At 45.1% G+C, this 22,902-nt stretch overlaps 1 protein-coding gene across 2 annotated transcripts in view; it reads right to left on the minus strand.

Annotated features, from left to right (window-relative positions):
- Window positions 1-9,533: 9,533 nt before the first annotated feature.
- Window positions 9,534-22,902, minus strand: part of RASSF1 (Ras association domain family member 1) — a 37,843-nt gene continuing 24,474 nt past the window's right edge. Inside the window, exons 1-5 of one of the 2 annotated variants that reach the window (XM_043978014.1) lie at window positions 18,251-18,603; window positions 12,348-12,452; window positions 11,706-12,003; window positions 11,345-11,460; window positions 9,534-10,767 (exon numbers count right to left, since the gene is read on the minus strand). In XM_043978014.1, the coding sequence (XP_043833949.1) occupies window positions 10,621-10,767; window positions 11,345-11,460; window positions 11,706-12,003; window positions 12,348-12,452; window positions 18,251-18,403 (819 nt within the window). In that variant the 5' untranslated portion in view covers window positions 18,404-18,603 and the 3' untranslated portion in view covers window positions 9,534-10,620. Of the gene's footprint in view, window positions 10,768-11,344; window positions 11,461-11,705; window positions 12,004-12,347; window positions 12,453-18,250; window positions 18,604-22,902 lie in introns of those variants that run through there. The other variant, XM_043978013.1, reaches the window with a different exon arrangement.

Below are 22,902 nucleotides of genomic sequence, written 5' to 3' on the forward strand. Positions count from 1 at the left end.
TTCACTTCCTGCGCCACCTGGAGAGGCTTCCGCTTCAACCTCCTCGTTCACTCATTGGTAGTCGGAGCTGTCAGGCCTAGAGTCGAGGCCAATGGTGATCCTCGGATATTAAGGATCCCGGCGTGCACTGCGACCCCAAGAGTAAGTGTTTCCGAAAGACTTCAAATCCCAATATGCCACTCTCGCGTCCGAGGACCGCTAACTGAGGTACGCGAACTACAAGTCCCGGGATACCTAGCTCTGGCACCGCTGTGACTTCAAGCGTGCCCAGGTGGTGCTCAATTGCCTGGTTGCTGTCAGAACAATCTGGAGGCTTGTTTGCATCTGGGGGCACTACAGTTCAAAATAAACCCACAAGTGGGAGGTGCGTTTAGAGTAAGGTGACTAGGTTGGCAGGATCCTGGAAACCATCCCACCCCTTTAATGAAAATAGCTATATGTCATCTCTATTTGTATCTTATTCCTTCATTTTAGACGGTAAGATCCATGAGGACATACCCTTCCCCCTCCCCGTCCAGGGCTTGGCATTTCCAAAGTGAGCGTTGAAGCGGCCAGAGGAACTTGGAAACTCTAGTCTGGAGAAGAGGAGGCTTAGCAGGGAGCATATAGGAGGTAGTGCGATGCTAGATTTGAAATTAGGGGACTTGAAGCTGAATCTACCGCCTCCCCGCCCCAGTCATTTACTAGCATGTGGCCCCGGGGTAAATCAGTTTAACCTCGGTCTGCTTTAGTTTTCTCGTCTATCAAATGGGGATAATAATAGCACCTCCCAGAGCTGTAAGGATCAAATGAGAGGGTTTGTAATGCATTTTGCACGCCTCAAAGTACTTTATGTTCTAATAATTATTGTTTGATAATAACAATAATTACGATTACCTTTGTGAATGTTGGGGACCTCAATTTCGACATTTGTAAAATGAAGATATCATCCTGTCTAGTTCTTATTATGAGATGGTATCATTCAAATGTCTGAAACAGCTGGCTTCAAACTTTTTTTGATCAAGTACTACTATCAGTAAAAACATTTGAGTATGCATCGTCAATATGTATATACTTATTTACAAGTTATATACATGTACCAATATATACATTATATAAGACTTAGCTCAAATTAGAAGTTTTAAAAGGAAAGATTAAATGAACAATATAATAATCAAAATATATAACATTAATTAAAATAAGTATTAATCATATTTTAGTGAGCATTGTAATCAAATGTTTCCTTATTTTTGAAAATCTTGATTTAACAATTTGTGAGACAGTGACTCAAAAGATTATTTTTATGCCCAATTTATTTCCATAGTTGGTATTCATGGCTGTTGTAACTGAAAAGCTTATGGAAGCAATTGGCTACACTTACTAAATTATGATACCCTTCTTTCAATCCCACTCACCAATGGTAAAAGTTTTTTTTGTTGGAATTAGGTTAGTAAATTTCCATTTCCCAATATTAATTATTGCAAACTAATCAGTGTTGCATTTTTATATTTTTAAGAAATAAGTTCAAAACCTATTGAAACTCTTCTGTTATAAGATTTTTAACACATTAGAAAATTATATTTCCAAGTTTAAGCATGCAAAGGAGACTTTTTATAGGTAAAAAAAATCATTTTTTGGTTGGAAAAGGTTAGATTTTAAATGTCTAAATAGCACCCACTCTGGGCAACTACTGCTACTTGCAAGGGGTAGACTGTGCACTGCAGCAGAAAACTTTGGCTCATGAGCCCCTACTTCCCATCAATGATCAATCAGTAGATACAATTAGCTTAAAGCAACAGAATTTATGAAAATTATTTAGTAAGACTAGTAGCTACAAAACATTCCCACCCATAAACCTGGAGCACATTTTTCTGTAAATATGCAGATTAATCATGAAAAGAGTGGGCACAAACTTAGGATAGTGGTATTAAGGGACACATATAGGGGGCATGTTTGGCCCAAGTGACTCACTTCTCTGTCACTGTTGGGTCTTGATTTTGTCCCTTTTGGAGTTTCCATGAAGCACTTCCCATGGGACAGCATCTCTGCTGGATGGGTGACTCAGCTGGGCTCCCCCAGGCATACACCACTTCTCAGATCAATTGTCTCATTGCCAGAGCCAGCTCTCTTTTCAGTTGATATACCCATTGTCTTGGATGCTGGAAGTCCACCTCCTTGAAGCTGCTCAAAGTGTCTGGAGTCTATGAGTCTTTGCATCCTGATGGATGTTAGACGCGTACTATGAAGGGCTCCTTTAATCCTGAAATTAAGAGGCTCTACACTTGTTCCACCTTGGCCTTTCTAGGCATGAGTTCTACTTGTGGCAATGGGGAAAAAATCATTTTTTCTGCCTGGGGTAGAGCCTTCATTTCAGGCGTTAGTTGGTTCCCCTCCCACCAGAGTTCCCTTCATGTACTTCCCTTCTCTCCCTTGGTGACCTGATCAATTCTTGTGGGTTCAATTATCATTGCTATTTATGACTCCAGTCCTGCACAATCCACTGCCTATTAGACATTTCAGACTAGCTATCTCCTGGGCATCAAAAACTCAACATGTCCAAAAGGGAACTCATGGGGGCAGCTAGGTGGTGCAGTGGATAAAGCACTGGCCTTGGATTCAGGAGGACCTGAGTTCAAATCCAACCTCAGACACTTGACACTTAACTAGCTGTGTGACCTTGGGCAAGTCACTTAACCCTCATTGCCCTGCAAAGACAAACAAACAAAAAAAACCCCAAAAAACAAAAGGGAACTCATTATCTCTCACCCCAAACCTATCCCTCTTCCAAACTTCCCCCTCACTGTTGAAGGCATCTTCATCTTTCAATTCATCCAGTTTCCCAGCCCTGGTACCAGCCTTGACTCCTCACTCATACTTAGCTAACAAATCCAATCAGTTGCTGAATCTTGCTGTTTTTACTTGAATAAATGAATTTAAAAAATTTTTTATTAAGCACTTCCTATGTGCCAGGCACTGTGCTATCAAAAATCCCCTAACAAGCAAGACAATCCCTGTGGTAACACATGAAGGGAAATTAACGGGGAAAAGGTGGATGAGGGTGGAAGGGGAAGAACCTCCTAGCACAGTTGTTTGCCTTGGAGGTAACCAAGAAGAGCATAAAGAGAGAAGGCAAATGAAGTGGGAAAGCTCACTAATCATGACCCAAGACCCTGGGGCAGGAGTTGAAGTTCCAATGGGAGAAGACCAGTGTGCAGGCAGCAGGGAGCATGTAATCAGGGCCCACAGGAATAGGGGTCTGGGTCACTTCCCCCAGTCTTCTCTCCCTTAAACAACATGTCCCCTTCCTGCTCCAGTCTTAAATTCCCTTCCATATACTCTGTGGCCCAACCATCCTGCTATACCTCTTGCTCCTCACACGGAATGCTCATCTGTCTCTGTGCTTTTGCACTGGCTACCTCCTCTCTGGAAGGGCCTTCCTCTTAGATTCAATTTCCTTCAAAATTTAGTTTAATGGTTCCTTCTGCAGGCCTTTCCTGCTTTTCCCCTAGGTTCACTTAACAGTTACTTTCTATCTCATAGGAAAGGCTGAGAGAATGCCTACTGGCAAGGGCTGAGGTAGAATTCTCCTGACAATTTCCCCAACATGACATTGCTTAGAATGGAAAAATATCCCACCTGGCTGACTTTAGGTCTGGCTCAATGCAATTGACCATTTGCATAACTCGCCTGGAATTGTTACAGAATTAGGGCAAAATTATTCCCTTCTTGTAGTTATGTCCTTATTCTTTTATGATAATAAAATAATCCCTATAATCAGGTCAGATGTCATGTAAAGAACACAATATTGTACCCTTATCTCTTAGGTTAATGCTGAACTACATCTTTGTTAATATAGTGAGAGGCAGGCAAAAGAGTGGAGCTATTCTGCCCCATGATGACATCTTTAGGGTTAAATTGAGGGGTGAGGGGAATGCACTGGGGAAGGGGAAAGGGCAGAAGTGAAATCCTACATGAAAGAAACAGGAAAAGGCTTATGGAGTGGGCGAAGAGATGGGAGAGGAGCAGGGCAGTAAATTAATTTTACACTCATCAGAAAAGGCTCAAAGACCTTAAACTCATCAGAGTTGCCTCAAGGAGGGACTAACACACACATCCAACTGGGTGGAGTAATCTATTTAATATGGGCAGTAAATGAGTCTAACACTCCTCAGAATTGGCTCAAAGACCTCAATCTCATTAGAATTGGCTCAAGGAGGGAATAATGTACACACTCTATTGGGTGGAGTAATCTCTCTAACCCTGCAGGAAAATAGGAGGGGAAGGGGATAAAGAGAGAGGGGCAAAAGAAGGAAGGGCAGATTGGGGGAGGGGACAGACAGAAGCAAATCCCTTTTGATAGGATGAAAGAAGATGGATAATAGAATAAATATCATGGGGAAAGGAATAGGATGGAAGGGAAACAGTTAACAAGAGTAATCATGAAAAAGAGAAAAGGGGGGAAAATTGTACAAAAAATATTTATAGCAACTCTTGGTGGAGGCTAAGAATTGAGAATCAAGGGAATGTCCATCAATTGAGGAATAATGGAAAAAGCTGTGCTATATGATTGTGGTGGAATGGTCTTGTGCTATAGGAAATGACAAACAGGATGATCCCAGAAAAGGATCCCTGTGATCCCTGGAAAGAATCATGAACTGATGTACAGTGAAGTGAGCAGAGCTGGGAGGACATTGTGCATAGTGACAGTAGAATTGTTCAATGAGCAATTGTGAATGACTTAACTATTCTCAGCAATGCAATGATGCAAGACAATCCCAAGGGACTAATGAGGAAGTTTACTATCCACCCCCAAAGAAAGAACTGATAAAAAGAGCACTTGTGGATTGTACATATATAACCTGGTTGCAATCTTGTGGAGGGGGGAGGAAAATTTGGAACTCTAAAAGCAGCTGCTATAGAAAAAAAAAAGAGTGGAGCTATTTAGTCTGGACATTTGATCCTTTCTATGTTCCAAACAACTATCAATTGAGTATGTAGCCATGGCATCTATTACTAGCTATGTATTTCTTTTTTTTTTTTTTTTAGGCAGTGGGGGTTAAGTGACTTGCCCACGGTCACACAGCTAGTAAGTGTCAAGTGTCTGAGGCCGGATTTGAACTCAAGTACTCCTGAATCCAGGGCCGGTGCTTTAACCACTGCGCCATCTAGCTGCCCCCTAGCTATGTATTTCTAAGTTAAGGTCCTTTAATTTTTCATAATGGTATGGGGATAATTAAGCAATTGATGCAAAGATTTGTGAAACCAGGATATTATTTTGTTATTTAGTTAATATCACAATTGTCTCAATTCTGTGTAAAGGAAAGGGAACATCAGCAGGGGTTGTGGTCTACCTCACCTTAAAGAGACACCCACTTTTGTTAGGAGTTATTCATTGGAACATAACTAGAAGTTGAAAATGTTTCTATAACTTGCTATATGGGGCAGCTAGGTGGTGCAGTGGATAGAGCACTGGCCCTGAAGTTGGGAGGACCTGAATTCAAATCTCACCTCAAACATTTACTAGCCATGTGACCCAGGGTAAGTCACTTAACCCCAATTGCTTTAAACTTACAGGGCCATCTCCAGTTGTTCTAATATGTATCTTGCTACTGGACCTAGATGGCTTCAGAGGAGAGTGTGAGGTTGGTGACCTTGCACAGCCCTCACTTAAATCCAATTCAGTGCAAATCATGACATCAACCCAATGTCATGGCCCTCTTCAGGAATGAAGAACCAAACAACAACTTGATATATACTGTTAAAACAATTAATTACTCAATGTATTTTTGTATATGATTCCTGAACCTCTTGTTAACAGCTGAAGTTAATCTGGCATCTTTTATATGAATTCATTTTAGTATTGGAATCCATCATCTTATAAAAAGGATTCTGAGATTCCTTAGCAGAATCTCTTCCTCCTGATGGAGGATTGAATAATGCCAAGTATAAAAACTGGGTTCTAATCTTCTGTTTGTATCTGAGTTTCATATATAACAATTGGATAACCTAAAATTATAAAAGCCTCTAGTCTAAAAGGTTCCACATTTTATTTTCTAATAAGAGACAAAAGGTTTGAGCTAACTTTCATTATCTGACCTGGTTATTTGCAAAGTGACATTTAAATACCCTCTAAATGCCTATACGTGAAGTGTCAAGGTGGAAAATGAATTAGTCTCAAGACCAAAAAGCCTTGGAAGAGCTCAAAATGGATTTTAAAAATCAAATGAGAGAGGTAGAAGAAAAAATGGGAAAAGAAATGAGAGAAATGAAAGTTACACAAAAGAAAATTACATAAAAAGAATCAACAGCTTGGAAAAGGAAGCAGAAAAATTGACTGAAGAAAACAATTCCTTAAAAAATACAATTGGAAGGAGGCAGGTAGGTGGTTCAGTGGATAAGCATCGGCCCTGGATTCAGGAGGACCTGAGCTCAAATCTGACCTCAGTCACTTAACCCCAATTGCCTCACCAAAAAAAGAAAATACAATTGGCCAAATGGGGACAATAATTGGTCAAATGGAAAGGAGGTGCAAAAGTTTATTGAAGAAAATAATGCCTTAAAAATTTGAATTGGGCAGATGGAGGCTAATGACTCCATGAGACACCAGGAATCAGTTAAACAGAATCAAAAGAATGAAAAAATAGAAGAAAATGTGAAATACCTCATTGGAAAGACAACTGGCCTGGAAAATAGATCCAGGAGAGATAATCTAAGAATTATTGGACTACTTGAAAGTCATGATCAGAAAAAGAGTCTAGACACCATATTCAAGGAAATTATCAAGAAAAACTGTCTCAATATTGTAGAATCAGAGTATAAAATAGTCATTGAAAGAATCCACCTATCACCTCCTGAAAGAGACCCCAAAAGGAAAACCCCAAGTAATATTGTAGCCAAATTCCAGAATTATCAGGTGAAGGAGAAAAAACCGCAAGCAGCCAGAAAGAAACAATTTAATTATCATGGAGTCACCGTCAGGATTGCACAGGACCTGGCAGCTTCAACATTAAAGGATCACAGGGCTTGGAATATAATATTCCTGAGGGCAAAGTAGTTTGGATTACAACCAAGAATCAACTACCCAGCAAAACTGAGCATTCTCTTTCAGGGGGAAAAGATGGACATTCAATGAAACAGGGGACTTCCAAGATTTTCTGAAGAAAATACTAGAACTGAACAGAAAAGCTGATCTTCAAATACAGGACTCAAGAGAAGTATAATTTTTGTTTGTTTGTTTGGTTTTTTTGCGAGGGGCAATGGGGGTTAAGTGACTTGCCCAGGGTCACACAGCTAGTTAAGTGTCAAGTGTCTGAGACCAGATTTGAACTCAGGTCCTCCTGACTCCAGGGCCGGTGCTCTATCCACTGCGCCACCTAGCTGCCCCTCAAGAGAAGTATAAAAAGGTAAAAGGGGAAAAAAGTTATTCAATAAGGTTAAACTGTTTACAGCCTTATGAAGGAAGATAATACTTTTAACTCTTGAGAATTGTATTGTAGTATAGTTACTAAATAGACTTTGATATGATGATATAAAGAAACTTAAGGGGCAGAATAAAAGGAGAATAGAGGGAGGAGATGGGAGGGGAGGGGGAATGAAATTGACTACCATCATATGAAGAACATGAAAAACCTATTACAATAGAGGGAAAGAAGGGAGGGGTGAGCATTGTTTCAACTTTAATCTCATCAGATTTGGTTTAAAGAGGGAATAGCATACACTCATTTGGGTAAAGAAACTTAGTTTACTCTTTAAGGAAGTAAAAGGGTAAGGGGGAATGGGTGGTACTGACAGAAGGGAGGGCAGAAGCAGGGGAAGAAAGGGGAAAGAAAAGAGGAGGGGGCTGATAAAAGGGAGGGCAGATTGGGGGAAGCAGGGGTCAGAAACAAAACACTGGGAAAGAAGAATAGGGTGAAAGAAGAAAAAAAAGTACAAAGGGGGAAAATAGGATGGAGGGAAATAGACAGTAATCATAACTGTGAATGTGAATGGGATGAACTCTCCCATAAAACAGAAGCGAATAGCAGAGTGGATTAAAAGCCAGAATCCTACAATATGTTGTCTACAAGAAACACATTTGAAGCAGAGATACACATAAAGTAAAGATAAAAGTTTGGAACAATATATTTTGCTTCAGTTGAAGTAAAAAAAGCAAGTGTAGTAATCCTTCTCTTAGACAAAGCAAAAATTGATCTAATTAAATAGATAAGGAAGGAAACTTGCTAAAAGGTACCATAGATAATGAAGTAATATCAATACTAAACATATGTGCACCAAATGGTATAGCATCCAAAATCTTAGAAGTTAAATGAGTTACAAGAGGAAAGAGACAGCAAAACTGTACTAGTGGGGGATCTGAACCTTCCCCTCTCAAAACTAGATAAAACTAACCACAAAATAAATAAGAAAGAAATTAAAGAGTGAATAGAATTTTAGAAAAATTAGATATAATAGATGTTTGGAGAAAATTGAATGGGGATAGAAAGGAATATACCTTTTTCTCAGCAGTACATGGCACATACTCAAAAAGTGACCATGTATTAGGGCACAAAAACCTCACAATCAAATGTAGATTTCTAAGCAGAAATAGTAACTGCATCCTTCTCAGATCATGATGCAATAAAAATTACATGTAATAAAGAGCCATGAAAAAGATAGACTGAGAATTAATTGGAAACTAAATAATCTCATCTTAAAGAATGAGTGGGTCAAACAACCAATCAGAGAAATAATAACTTCACCCAAGAGAATGACAACATACCAAAACCTATGGGATGCAGCCAAAGCAGTTCTTAGGGGAAATTTTATATCTCTAAATGCTTACATGAATAAAATAGAGAAAGAGGAGATCAATGAATTGGGCATAAGCCTCAAGGTAAAGAACCCTTGATGAAGCTTTTTTAATATCAGTTAGTGATTCATTGGGAGGTGGGGGAGACGCCCCTCAAGAATCAAATGGGGGGAGAAATGAATATTCCTAATCCATTATCTTGGGAAAGTTCAGCGCTCCCCTCCTTCTTTCTATGTCTTTGGGGTTTTTGATTTATATCCCCAGTGCTTGGTATATAGTGCTTAATTAAATGCATTTTCATTCATTCATTTCTTATAGCATTCTGGTGTAATAATACTGCAATAGTTCATGTATCTGTATAATGTCATACTATAATTATTTGTATTCACATCATCCCTAAAAGTGTCAGTTCCATGAAGACAGTCATTTTATCTGAAATATGTATCTGGGACACCCACTCAGCTGCTTTCTACCTCTTAGTAAAGAGGAAGTGGTGGACCATAGTTGTGGAATTATCATACATTTCCCCAAATGGCCAAGGTACTGATTTGTTTTGCTTGATTATACTTATTTGTTACAAAGGAAGGTGGGTGGGGGAGTTGTTGGAGAGTGAGATAATGATATAATGGGGGGGGGGGGAAGCATCAATAAAACATTTAAAGAAACCAAACTCTCTCATCCAGCACCTAACAATATCACTAGTATGCACACGTGGCAAAGTGCTTTATAAATATTCGTGGAATTGAACATGGCATAGAGACTGACCTTGAAAGCAGAATGATTGACCCAAGTTTTATTATTACAAGATTCCTCTTGGGCCCCAGGCCCTTTTTTTCTGACACACCCAGCAGTCATCCACAGGTCCCACACACTCTATCTCCACCTGGGAGTCACTCAGCTGAGATCAAAAAACATTACATTATATCCAAATCATGACAAATACTGTGAAGGAAATGCCCTCACTTTGGTTAGCGCCTTGGGCAAATGGCCACTCCCTCTGAGCCTAGCAGCAACAAGGAAGCTCCTTCTGCTGGCCAGAATCCTCTCATTCACCATGACTGCACCTCCAGTGAGCAGTCTCGTCTTCCTAATCGGAGTGCTTGCTAGAGGTTAGATCTCCAAAGGTTATCACTAAAGTCAAAACCATTTTACTCCCCATCTACTGGAAGGCTCCCAAACATCTTGAGTCCTAATTTTTCAGTTCCAGTGGGGCTGGTCCCACTTAGTCATGAAAACCGATGGCCCTAGAGAGCGCCCCCATGTTTAGCTGAAGCTATCCCACCCATGAGACCATATCCCAGGTGTGTTCATCCTGGGCCAATACAACCCCTCTAAAAGAAGCCAATGGGGCATATGGCCATCATCCTTGAGCTATGCAAAGCATACCTCTGCCAGCACCACCTGGGAGCACAACTCGAGAGCTGCCACCTTGGTAGTCTCATGGCAAAGGGTACTTTCTGGGGGTGGCAGACACAAGGAACAGAGAATGCTCCAATCCAAAAGGATGATGCTCTCTGAACCCCACACCAGCCACCCTCCCAGATGTATCACAATGAGCCCCAAGGTTCCTCAGTCCTAGCTCCAGTCTTTTTTAAGAGGACTTTTCAGCCTCTGTCATTCCAAAGTAGCAGCCAAGGTGCTACATCAAGGACATGTCCTATGTCCCCACACACCTAGCTAGCTCCCCCTCAGTTGGGAAGCCTCCACACACACTCACTCTTCAGGCCCTGACACATTCATATGACATCCATTCTGTACTGCCCCCCCGCCACCCCCCATCCACTCGGCCTGGTGTCCTCTTGAAGCCTTTAAGCAACCCTGACCCTGAGGTCAAGAAGGAGATGGGAAGAGGGTCATCCCAGGGGGCGGGCTCCTAGTGCTTCTTGCATCTTCTGGCGGCAACGAGAATATTTCTGTAGGATTTGTCGCACGTGTTCCTCTTCTTCCCGTTGTAGAATACGAAGGAAATTATGTAATTCAGGCATGCTGAAGGCGTCCCACTGAGGGTAAAGACAGATACAGGTAAGTCCATGTGATCTAAGCCCAGTTAATACTTTTCCCAAGGTTTTGTTGTTTCCAAGTCAGGTAGTCAGGGGAACCATTCACACTGAAGAGTAGAACAAACCCTATCCTTTATCCTACCAGTTCCAGAAAGCCTGGTCTATTCCAAGAGATACCTACCCTTATCTCTTTTTAAAAAAAATTATTATCATTATTATTTGGTGGGGCAATGAGGGTTAAGTGACTTGCCCAAGGTCACACAGCTAGTAAGTGTCAAGTGTCTGAGCCCAGATTTGAACTCGGGTCCTCCTGAATCCAGGGCCAGTGCTTTATCCACTGTACCACCCAGCTGCCCCCAAGAGATACCTATCAACCCAGATTTTGTTATATCTTATTTTGACCCATTTCATCACTCCCACTCCAACCTAAGAGGGCTACAACCCATGGGAATTTAATGAGCACAGATGACACTGTGATCCCACACGTGTGGAAGTGGCCTGGCTTCTAAATGCCAGAGAGCATGGTATGGGGCCCAAGACTCCCTCAACGCGCTGCTGGAGCAGATTCAATACTCACATTGACATCTCCAGTCTCATTTTCCTTTAGGACAAAACTCAAGGCTTTCTCACTGGGTCCTGCAAGCAGCCGTAAGCGCAAGGGTTGTTCATCATCTGATAGCTTTCGCAGGTACACTGCAGGACACAATCACATAGTCGTTTAGTTTTTAGAGTCAAGGGCCCCAGAGGTCACCAAGGATCCAATGCCATCCACCCAGTCAAACCCCCTCCCCCCACCCAGCACCTGTCTGTCAAACTAGGAGGAGCCCACAGTAAATGGGTCACTTTTCTGAGAAGGGGCATTTAAGCCTCAGAATCCCCAATGGAAATACAGCAAAGGGAATGGGGCAGGAGAAAGGGGAGGAGGGGAGGCTTTCTACCTTGGTCATGGCGCTCTGCCCGCTCAAACAGGGCAAATTTTCGGGGGTTATCCACCACCAGAAATTTTCGGAGAAGCGCCTCAATGACCTCTCGGGCTCGTGTGCGTGACAACACATGCAGGTGTTTGACCGTGTCTTTGGGGAGGTAGAAAGAGGTACGGCGCTTCACTGCTTGATTCTTCCCAGTGGGTCTCCTGGCATCCTGTAGGGTGGGTGGCTTCTTGGTGGCAGGCACAGACACCGGGCGCACAAGTTTCAATTGCACCTTGATGAAACCAGTATAGGAACCGTCCTTGTTCTGGGGAACAGAAGAGAGATACTCAATACTTAGAGATAGGATACTAGGACATATCCTAGGGTACACAGAGCAGAGGACAGGCTAGGTACTCAGCAAATATTTGTTTACTCAGAAATAAAAGGGGGGAAGGTAGGAGGCTCAGTGGATAGGGCACTGGCAGCCAGGGCAATGTCAGGTGGACCTGAGTTCAAATCCAGCTCAGACACTGCAAGTCACTTAACCCCAGTTGCCTCCAAAACAAACAAACAAAGAAAAAGCAACAAAATGAGATCTTGTGGCCTCTGGCTGCAGAAGACCCCTCTTTCTTTGCTCTTGTCAAAACTCCTCTCCTCTCCAGGGCTTACCAGGCTCATGAAGAGGTTACTGTTGATCTGGCTGTTATATTCCTTGATCTTCTGCTCAATCTCCGTTTGAGACAGGGTTGGTTTCTCCCACTCCAGTGGCTCATCCTAGGGCAGAATACCTCATTATAGGCATGATGTTAAGGAAGGAGACCTGGGTTCGAGTCCTATTTCTGATGCTTGCTAGCTGTATGACCTCAGGTTTCAGGGTGTTAAATGACAGGGTTGGAGAAGATGCTTCTAATATCCCTTTTAACTCCAAATCTCTAAGTCTAGGACTAATAGAAGCAACATGGCAAATCTTGCAAATGAGGACTGACCTGTACATCTGATATTGTGCTTAGTTCTCCGGGGTTTCTTTCTCAATTTCCTGCACAGCTCTATACACAGAGCAGTTGCTTAGCTAGCATTTGTTGACTATATTAAGCTTTATGGCCCTTCTGGGCTTTCTACCAACAATTTATTGCAGACCATCCTTACCTCTCATATCTGGGTCTCAATAGGTCTCATATTGAGAATCTCTGTACTGTGCAACTTTCCTAAGAGATTTACTGCCCCATATTGGCTCTCCCTTCTTGCCCAGACAGAGGGAGCAGGAAATGGAAGGTGTATGCCTGAGAAGCATCAGTGCACAGCTGTGTAACTAAGATTGCACAGTGGACCAGGCAGTAGCAACAACTGCTGGACTGATAGCTGTAATTCTTGGACTAAATTCAAAATGACAACTGAAAGTACTCCAGGGCATGAGGCCAAGGACTTAGGGCAAACTGTGGGCCCCATAGAGGGTCAATGGTTTGGAATAAAACCATTTCTTGCTTAACTTAATCCTAGGGCCCTAAATCAGTGAACTTTCCTCCCTAACCTCACTACCCGCCACACCCTTGTGAGCTCCATACTCAGCTTCCCTGACTCTGTGGTGAGCGTCTAGGCAAGATCCGGGTAGTGATGGGTCAGGGTGTGTCCCAAGAGATCACAGTTAACACCAGAGCCCATTCTGCATCTTTCCCTGGGAAAAGAGCCATGCAGTAGGGTGGGGGGCCCTGACTCATTGTGAGCTTTGGAGGCGGCAGGTTGTTATTACCCTGTGATTAACCTTGGGACCCAGTGAGGTTTGCCCTAACAGGGTTGGTGCAAAACGAAAGCTTCACCAACTGTGGCAGGGAGGAGGAGAACAACTCCCACCCCAAAGAGCATCAAGTTTTCCGAAATGGAGGCTTGGGTCCAGCCACTGAAGATGCCATGAGTAGCATAAGGAAAGCACCAAAAGTGTTTTACTCCTATGAACCCCCCCCCCCAGCCCATCTTGTAAACTGAGGTCCCAGAAGTGACAACACACACCACAAAGCACCAGCACCAAAGATGTAGACACAAGTTCTCTCCACATTTAAAACAGAAATTCACAAACAGCCTTCGCTCTAAGAACAGGGCAGAACCCTTGAGTTCACGGCATACAAAGGAAGAGTTTTCAGGCTGTCCTGGCACAAGCAGGTGGATTACACAACCCTGGGCACAGAAACTTTTCCTCCCTCTTGCTCTAATATCCATATAGCTGGAGATTGGTTTTGGGCATCAGCTATCTCAGCTTGTCCCGCCCCTCCGTGGCCTACAGCCAATGTTGGAAATGTTCTTTGCCAAGTTCCTCTTGCCTCCTAACACCAGGGAGTTCCTACTCCAAGAATAAGGGAAGAGGAGGGAAGGGTGGAGCCTGTAGGGCAGGAAGGGTGGGATCCGAGCTGGAGCATGTGCACTGACTTGGTCTTGCATTCAATTGCATCAGTCTTATTTCCTGTTGACATCAGAGACTGGAGAGAATGGGGGGGGGGGAGATCGTGGATGAAAGCTGAGATCACCACTGACCAATGCTATACCCTGGGGGAATTCTGAAAACTATTTCCCTTCCCAACTGTTGTGTCAGACAGCTACAGGGCTACTGGCCCAGCTCAGGACCAGCTGGATTCTTTCCGGGGACAGGGTGGGGGTCCTTTGAACTTGGTGGCTAAGAAGCTTGCATTCGCATTCTTAAATTCCCAAGGCTCAGTGCAGCTTGGGGACTATGAGAATTAGAATGCTTATCAGGATAAAGCTGGAGAAAATGGAGATAACGTGCTTCATGCTGCTTTGACCATTGACAAAGCTGGCCACTTTTCATCTTTGAGAGATCACCTGTGCTTTCTTCCATATAGCTAAGTGGTGATCCAGAATAGATCCTGAAGGGACCCTGGGCAAGCCACAATTTCAATTGTTCCCCCTTCCCCCAAAAAAAGGAAAGGGGAAGGGGAAGGGAGCAAAGGAATTGTTTCTGTGACATACAATGCTCTCCAAAGAGTATCTTGGCAGATGGCTGCAACACCAAGGATCAAATACCGACACAATGCCCCTGGCATAGGGGACGGTTCCTCTGAGGTTTAGAATTCAATTCAACTCAACAAACACATATTAAGGGCTTACTATGTACAGGGAATTGTGCTAAGGTCTGGAGGAACATGTGCTTGGAGTCTTCAAATTCAGGCAACATGGGCAGGGCAATTCTTGTGCCCAGGGGAGAGACACATGATCCAAGATCCCCAATGGAAATGAGTGGAGTCAAAGGAAGTGGAGACAGGAAGCAGGATGGGCAGGACACAATAGAAGAATGCCAAACTCTCACAGAGCACAGGACCACAGGGCATCGGACAGCAGCATCCTGTTTGGAGGACAAAGGGAACTTTCTCCAGCATTCCCTTAGACAGAAAGATCAGCCAGGCCACAATGGGATAGGACTGATTTATCTTCAGAGAGCCAGCAACCCCCCCCCCCCCCTGGTCCTACCCTTCTGGTCATCCCTGCTCTTCTTAGCTAACCCCTGGGAATGGGAAACATTGCTTTTTCTTTGGAGAGAATCCTGAAAGAGTTCTGAAAGGTGAAGATCTTGAAGATCCTCTTTTCCAAAGCACTATGCACAATTATCCTAAGGGTATGGAGGTCTCCTAAGGGTACGGAGCCCCATACCCTGCTTCCAATACTGCCCTTCACTAGTACCACTTCTACAACTCTCTGCCCCAGCAAACACCCTCCATGCCGGCTTCATTTTGTCCCATGTTTGATTCCATTTTACAATGAAAAAGGGCTAAGGCTTAGTCATTTTTGATTTTCAATTATGAACCAACATAACTTCCAGGGAGCATGAAGGTTGCTGGGTAACTTTAAGCTTGGCTCTCCAGAGAGGAAGACAGGCAAGATAACCTTACTAAGATACTGTAGGATCTTTGGATGAACACAAAGTGGGGGACAGGAATAAACATTTACATATCCAACCATGGGTCAGGCACTGACTGCACTTTTATAAATATCATCTTATTTGACCCTCACAATAACCCAGTGAGTTAGTGTAAAGTGCTATTATTATCTCCATTGTACAGTTTAGGAAACTGAGGCAAACAGAGGTTAAGTGACTTGCCTAAGGTCATGCTGCTAGTAAGGGTCTGAGGCCAGATTTGAACTTCCTGACTTTAGGCCCAGCACTCTATCCACCAGTTAAAACAATCTCTGTTGCCCCAACACTGAGTTTCACCTTTCTGCTCCTCACTTCTGACTCACAAATTACCTCCCACGTTCCCTAGATAGTGAAATGCTGGGTGCTGACCTATCTGGATGTGATTAGGGAAGAAAAGACTACCAGGAGAAGCTGAGATTAGTTTTGGGCAAGAGACAGAAGTCCACAATTCACCAAAGTGGGTAGCATCATCCTCTCTTTCTTCCATGGGATCCACTGCAGGAAGGCACATTTTCCCTGATGCCCTTGACTGGTTTTCCTGACCACCAAGGAGGGTTTCTGACTGTACATGTTATGCAGGGGTCTTCCCAAATAGATACTGAAAGGAGGGCTTTTCACAAGACAAGTAGAAGAATTCGATCCAGAAATAAATCCCGACCATTTACAAGAGCTACTTTTAGAGAAGCGGAGTTCTCTATGACATCAACCTCAAAAGGTCAGAAAAGTGCCTTCCAAATTCCCAGCTTCTTTAATCATTAAGTTATGTTATCTCAGAGTTATCTATAACCTTGAACCAATTTATGTTTAACAACCTTTGTGATTTCTCTGGAAACTCTACTCCTCCCTGGTCCCAGAAGTGGGGCTTCTGTTGATTGGTCTTCCAAGAACTCTCCTCCAGCTACAGGGGGCATTCAAGTTCTTGTGTTCCAGGAGTGGTAAACACCCCCGCCCTCCCCAGGGTAATGGGGCTCCCCAAGGTTTTCTGCTTGTTCCTGCCTAGACCTGTCCTGATCTCTGGCTAGTAAGCTCCTCCTCCTCAGCTTGCTCTTCCTTCTGCTTCAGTTTTTCAATGTCTCCCTCCTCCCTTTTCCCTTATGGCTCCTTGCCCCCCATCCCGAGTCTTCTTTTCTTGGAGAAGATGACAAATTCATTACCATCAGTCTCAATCATAGAGGAATCCCCCTTGTCTATCCTTGGGGGTAGATCTTCCTACTTCCACATATATCTCTCTAATGGAGACCTCCCTTCCCATTCCTGCGAGAGGCTCATAGATTTAGAGGTCATGGGGTTCAAATCCCTAATTTTTACAGATAAGGAAACTGAGGCCCAGAGAGTAAGTAGCTAAGTTAGGATTTGAACCTAGGTCCCCAGACGCACCAAATCCCATGCCCTTTCTACTGTATGGTGCCTCTTCTCATACCTACCATGAGGTATCCAAGCAGAAAAGGGCTGGAGAGAAATTGCCCTAAGCAGCTGCTCCCAAACATTACCCAGACTAGCTCACTGAACAAAACTCTGGAATCAAGTTTTCACCTTGAGAACAACGCATGACCTTGTTATTCTCCAACAGACCTAGGCTGCCACCTCCTCTCTCCAGCAGTCTTCCCACTTCCTAAGGCTGCTGGTTCTACATTTCCAGCATCCAACCTGAGTCAATCGCCAAGGTGATGATCTTAAGCCATGGCTAAGGACTCTGGCACAATAAACCAGAAATGGAAGAAAGATGTTGGTAACAGATACTAGCAGGATAAACGAATCCTTTAACTAAAACACAAATAGGTGAGAAGACTCCAGAAAAGTACGGAAATCATGGTCTAGAAACATCAGTTGGATTAAAGAAGCACCCTCGAGGGAAGGGGCTGGGGAGGTATGCATAAATTAGGCATAGGATGTTTATCCCTCCAGGAAGGCAGAGAGTAAGAAACAACTGGTAAAGTTTAAAAACTGCACCTTCAGTGTTCTCCGCCTACTGGAGGCTTTAAGCCAACCACAAAGGACCTACCTGTCACACACTCTAGAAGAGAATTTTCTAGTAGTAGAAACATAATTTATAGAAAGTAACAGTGAGAAAGTATTAACCAGCTCTGCTTTCTGCTGCACCCACCCCCTCCAGCCTGTCCTGGTTACGCTGTGTGTGCTCCGAAGCCCAGGGGTCCAAGCCAGGTAGGGGCAATGGCAGCAGCCCCAGCAGGGGGAAAGCTGAGTGAATGTGGACAGAGACCACCACTGGCCTTTTGGGGAGGCAGGAGAAGCCATCGGAGCTCCAAGCCTGGCTCCAGAGCCCAGCAAGGTCGGGAAATAGGAGGCTGGGGGGGGGGGGATTTCCTTAGCGTGAATGATCATGGGGTTGCCGCCACTGCTCTCCACAGCCGGCCTGCGTGGCACTTCTCTAGCTCACTGCCCCCCTCCCCCCCAGGGCCCCAGAGAGCGGGTCAATTTCTCTCCCCCGCCAGGGCCTAAGTGAGGGTGACAGGGGCCGCCTCCCCTTCCAGAGGGCGGAGTATCCGGGAATTGGGAAGGGGTAGGCAGGATAGGGGGGAGGGGGAAGAGTAGCAGCAGGAATTTCCCTCAGGCGGCACAGGCCTTAACCCTTCAGCTGCCGGCCCCCATGGTCTCCCTCCCCGCCTGCTCCGGCCTCAGCAGCCGTCTTCACCTGGTCCCGGCGGGGCTTGCGGGCCAGCGAGGTGCGTGCCGTGAAGTACTGCTCGAGCTCCGAGTCCGAGTCCTCCTGGCTGCAATAGCCGCTGCTGGTGGTGCTGCTCCAGGTCATTTCGAAGGCCGGGGTCCCGGCGTCTGTGTCGCTCATCGCGCGCCTTTCACTCGCCCCCTCCAAGCTAGAGGGAGCGGACACGACGGGTCTGGGGGCACGAAACCGGCAGGAGGAGGGGGCGTAGGCACCGGGCCGGGCTTGGAGGGAGGGACGGAGGAGCCTGGAGGCGGTGATCTTGGGTCCAGGACCGGAGGGGCACGAGGCGAGCCGGCTGCCCAGGGGCTAGTCTGTGTGTGTGGGGGCGCACCAGCGAGAGCGAGCCGCGGCGGCCGTTAGGATTGAAACGTCGCCGAAATCCGCGGCCAGAACCTACCCGATTGGGGAACACATTGGGCTCCGCCCTGTCCCCCCTCCTGGCGCGCCCCGCCCCCGCCCCCCCCCTTTCCGGTGGCTGCCGGCCGGTCCCCCACTCGCGCTGACTTCATCGCCCAGGCAGCTCAGCTCGCTCGGCAAACTGGGCGGAGCGTGCGTCCCTCGGTCTGCGGGCCGGGCATGCCGCGTGGAAGCCAACGGGCAGGGACGGGGGCCGGGCTCCGCCTTGCAACCGCGCAATTAGCCGTGGAGTCACCCTGGCAGGCTCCGGGCAGCTGGCTCTTGGCCTCTGCCCTCTTATGCCAGGATGCCCCAGCTGGCTCCTTGCCCAGGCCCCTTCAGGAACGGGCTCTTAGAATTGGAGTCAGTCAGAAAGGGGAGATCACCTCCAATTCACCAGCCCCCGCTCCCACGACGGTGAGGGGAAACTGAGGCCCAGGGCCACAGAACCAGTCAAGTCTTAGAGCGAGAATAACCTCGCCCCTAATCCCAACAATAGCTGCCATTTCTGTAAAACTTTAAAACGTGCAAAGCATTTTATCTCCACTTTATAGACTAGGGAGTTGAGACTGAGGTTCACACAGCCACAGAGTATCAGACAATCAGTATAAGAAGCCAGGTTTCTTGATTCTCCAGGTGAGAACTCTTTCCTCTCCCCGACAGTTGCTTCCCTCCTCTCACTACTCCCACACAAAGATGATATTTTCTTGTCCCTTTCTTTCTTGTCTCCCTCCTCTTAGTCCTAGACTTTCTTTTTTTTTGGTGAGGCAATTGGGGTTAAGTGACTTGCCCAGGGTCACACAGCTAGTAAGTGTCAAGGGTCTAATGCCGCATTTGAACTCAGGTCCTCCTAAATCCAGGGCTGGTGCTCTATCCACTGAGCCACCTAGCTGCCCCCTAGTCCTAGACTTTCAGAGCTCAGCTCAAGAGCTACCTTTTTTACACGAAACCTTTCCTGATCCCTCTTTCCCCATGCTCCCTCCCAACACCATCTTTTGTGTTTTCTTCTATGAAAGCCCCGGGCTTCGTGCCTAGAAAGCTGAGCTCAGCCCGGAAGATCTGCCTCCAATGCACTTGGGCCCGCCATGTCTATCTCCCCTCCAGGCAAGTCCCGAAGGCTATAAACTGCAAAGAAAGTGCCACCTTGTTTGTTTATTGATCCACTTCCTATCTCTAATATAAAACTTCCAGATACAAGTTGCTGCCCCTAATAGGACACGCGCTCCTCAACAGCAGGGGATTTTCGTTTTCATCTTTGTAAAAAATGGTGCCTGGGGCAGCTAGATGGCGCAGTGGATAGAGCACCGGCCCTGGAGTCAGGAGTATCTGAGTTCAAATCCAGCCTCAGACACTTAACACTTAACTAGCTGTGTGACCCTGGGCAAGTCACTTAACCCCAATTGCCTCACTAAAAAAAAAAAAGGTGCCTGTGACATCGGAGGTGTTTAATAAATGACTTGATTTATTCTTGGATTTTCCCTTCCCTACTAAGGTTGTAGTTCAGTTGTGTCCTATTCTTTGTGACCCCATTTGGGGTTCTCTTGGCAAAGATACTGGAGTGATTTGTCATTTCCTTCTCCGGCTCATTTTACAGATGAGGAAACTGAGGCATGGGGTGAAATGACTTGCCCAGGGACACACAACTAGGAAGTGTCTGAGACCAGATTTTAGTTCAGGCCTCCTGGCCTGGTGCTTTATATGCTGCATCACCTAGCTGGGCACCTAAGGAGAGGACCCAAAGCCTTATTTCTCTTTGTATCTCCTCCAGTGTACTCAACGCAGGCCTCTATACACTAGTACTTAATGTCTGTTAAGAGAATGAATGAATCTTCTCTTTCGACTTCTACCCACTCATATGTAACTTGGGTTGGTCTGGAAATGCCCAGATCATCTAGGACTGGAAAGAACCTCAGAGACCATCTAGTCTAACCCTTCCCCCCTCATACATATGAGTAAACCCAAACTCAAGGAACTCACAAGAATAGTGTTAGAGGCAGGATCCAAACCTAGCTTTTGACTTCAGAGCTTCTTCCTATGAATCGCTAGGTAGGAGGCCACTCTATAACACCTGAACTAGATCCCTAGCCATCTCTGCTTAATTCTAGGCTTTGCATTTCCAATTCCTTTTTTTTTTTTAAGTGAGGCAATTGGGGTTAAGTGACTTGCCCAAGGTCACACAGCTAGTAAGTGTAAAGTGTCTGAGGTCAGATTTGAACTCAGGTCCTCCTGACTTCAGGGCTGGTACTCTATCCACTGCGCCACCTAGCTGCCCCTCCAATTCCATTTTAAAAGTTCAAATTTCATCTCCAAGTCCTTCTGGTATTTCAAATCTAACATGTCCAGAAATGAACTAGTCACCTTCCCTATAACATCTTGTTCCACTTACTACCATCAGAACCAGGGGCAAGAAGTCATTTTCCTTTGATGGGCCTTGATTTCCTCTTCTGTGGATGGAGAGGTATGGAATCTATAATCTTGAAGGTCTTCTCTGGATCTAAAACAATTATCACGACTGGGGTGTGTTTGTGTGTGTGTGTGTGTTTCGGGAGGAGTTGGTTTCTGTTAATGAGGCTGGCATCCTTTTAGTCACCAAAGCCTCTGATGTCCTCTTTCTTTCCCATTCCTTCCACCACCGACCAGGAGCTAAGGCTAATGAATTTTATATCTGGAAGCATCTTGAAACGGCTCTTTTCTCTTCAAGAAGATTCCAGTTGTTTTACTTTCTCCCTCACTACACTCAGTTCCTTCAATGTACAAGCCCATTGATTCCAAGAGGAAGATCTTTCTCCAACAGATACTACCTACTCCATCCCTGCCTGAAATTTCTTCATGTTTCAGGGTGGGAAAGGCTCACATTATCTAACTCCCTCATTTTATATGTACTTATGGAAAATGGTGGGGAAGTGACTTGCCCAAGGACACACAGAACTTAGGTCCCTTGACTTCTAGTGCAGGAATTTTCCCTTTTGATCATGTTTTTGGACCATGAGCTGCCCTACTTTCTTCCTTTCTCTATATGTACCTAAAAGCAATCAAACTAGTTTATTTATATAGTGCTTCAAGGTGAACAATCCTAAGATTATTGGATTTATTGGAGTTAATGTATTGAGGAAGAAGCAGTATAAGTAAAATAGACATGCCATAGGTCACATGAGAAATCGAGTCAAAAGAGGAGACAGGCTGCATGATAGACTCAAAGGAGCACTGAATCTGGGAGTCAGAGGAGCTGGGGTGGAATCCTGGACCTGCAGCTGATGACCTTTGTCTCTCTGAGCAAGTCACTTGTCTGGGCTTCAATATCCTCACCTATAAAATGAGGGGGGTGGTGTTGGAGGATTATATCCAGGATTCGTGACCTCATTTGTTTTCTTTCCTTTTTTTTTTTTTTTGCAGGGCAATGGGGGTTAAGTGACTTGCCCAGGGTCACACAGCTAGTAAGTGTGGCCAATTAATGGCCACCTAGCCACCCCAGGACCTCATTTGTGATTTATGGACCCCTTGGGCAGGCTGGTGAAGCTTAAGGCTCCCTTCTCCCAATCGTATTTTTAAATGCATAAAATACAAAAATGCAGGACAGCTAGGTGGCACAGTGGATAAAGCATCGGCCCTGGATTCAGGAGGACCTGAGTTCAAATCCGGCCTCAGACACTTGACACGGACTAGCTGTGTGACCCTGGGCAAATCACTTAACCCTCACTGCCCCGCAAAAAAAAAAAAGGAGAATTACAAAGAAAACTCTTGTATTGTAATATGGGTATCAGAAAAAATTTTAAAGCAAGTTTGTGGTGTGGGGTTCTTAACTCCTGACCTAGATGATCCCTCAAAGTCTTTTCAGTTGCTATGATCCACTGGTCTTTAGCATCCAAGCACAAGCCTGTCTGCTTTAATCCCTGTCTAAAGTAGCTTTCGGCTTTATTCTACAACTGTTCCCCTGCCTGCATTTTCTGGATTTTTGGATGCTAAGGAGTCTCCGAAGGCCCTCCCGATGGGGGCAGCTGCCAGAGGTCCTGCTGGTTGTCAAGCTGGCCGCTGGAACTTTCAGAAGGATGAGGAAACTGTTGTTTCAACTGAAAGGCTTCGTGACTGAATCTCGGAGCTCTCAGGGTACGTCTGTGAAATGGTTCCAGGATCCCAGTAAGAGCTTTATAAATATTAACTGACTGCCTGACATGGAGAAAGAAGCTGGCCCCTTAGGCAGCTGAGAAGGTGGAGGGTACGAAGAC

This window comes from Dromiciops gliroides, chromosome 1 (assembly GCF_019393635.1).
Source record: "Dromiciops gliroides isolate mDroGli1 chromosome 1, mDroGli1.pri, whole genome shotgun sequence".
Lineage (NCBI taxonomy): Eukaryota > Metazoa > Chordata > Mammalia > Microbiotheria > Microbiotheriidae > Dromiciops > Dromiciops gliroides.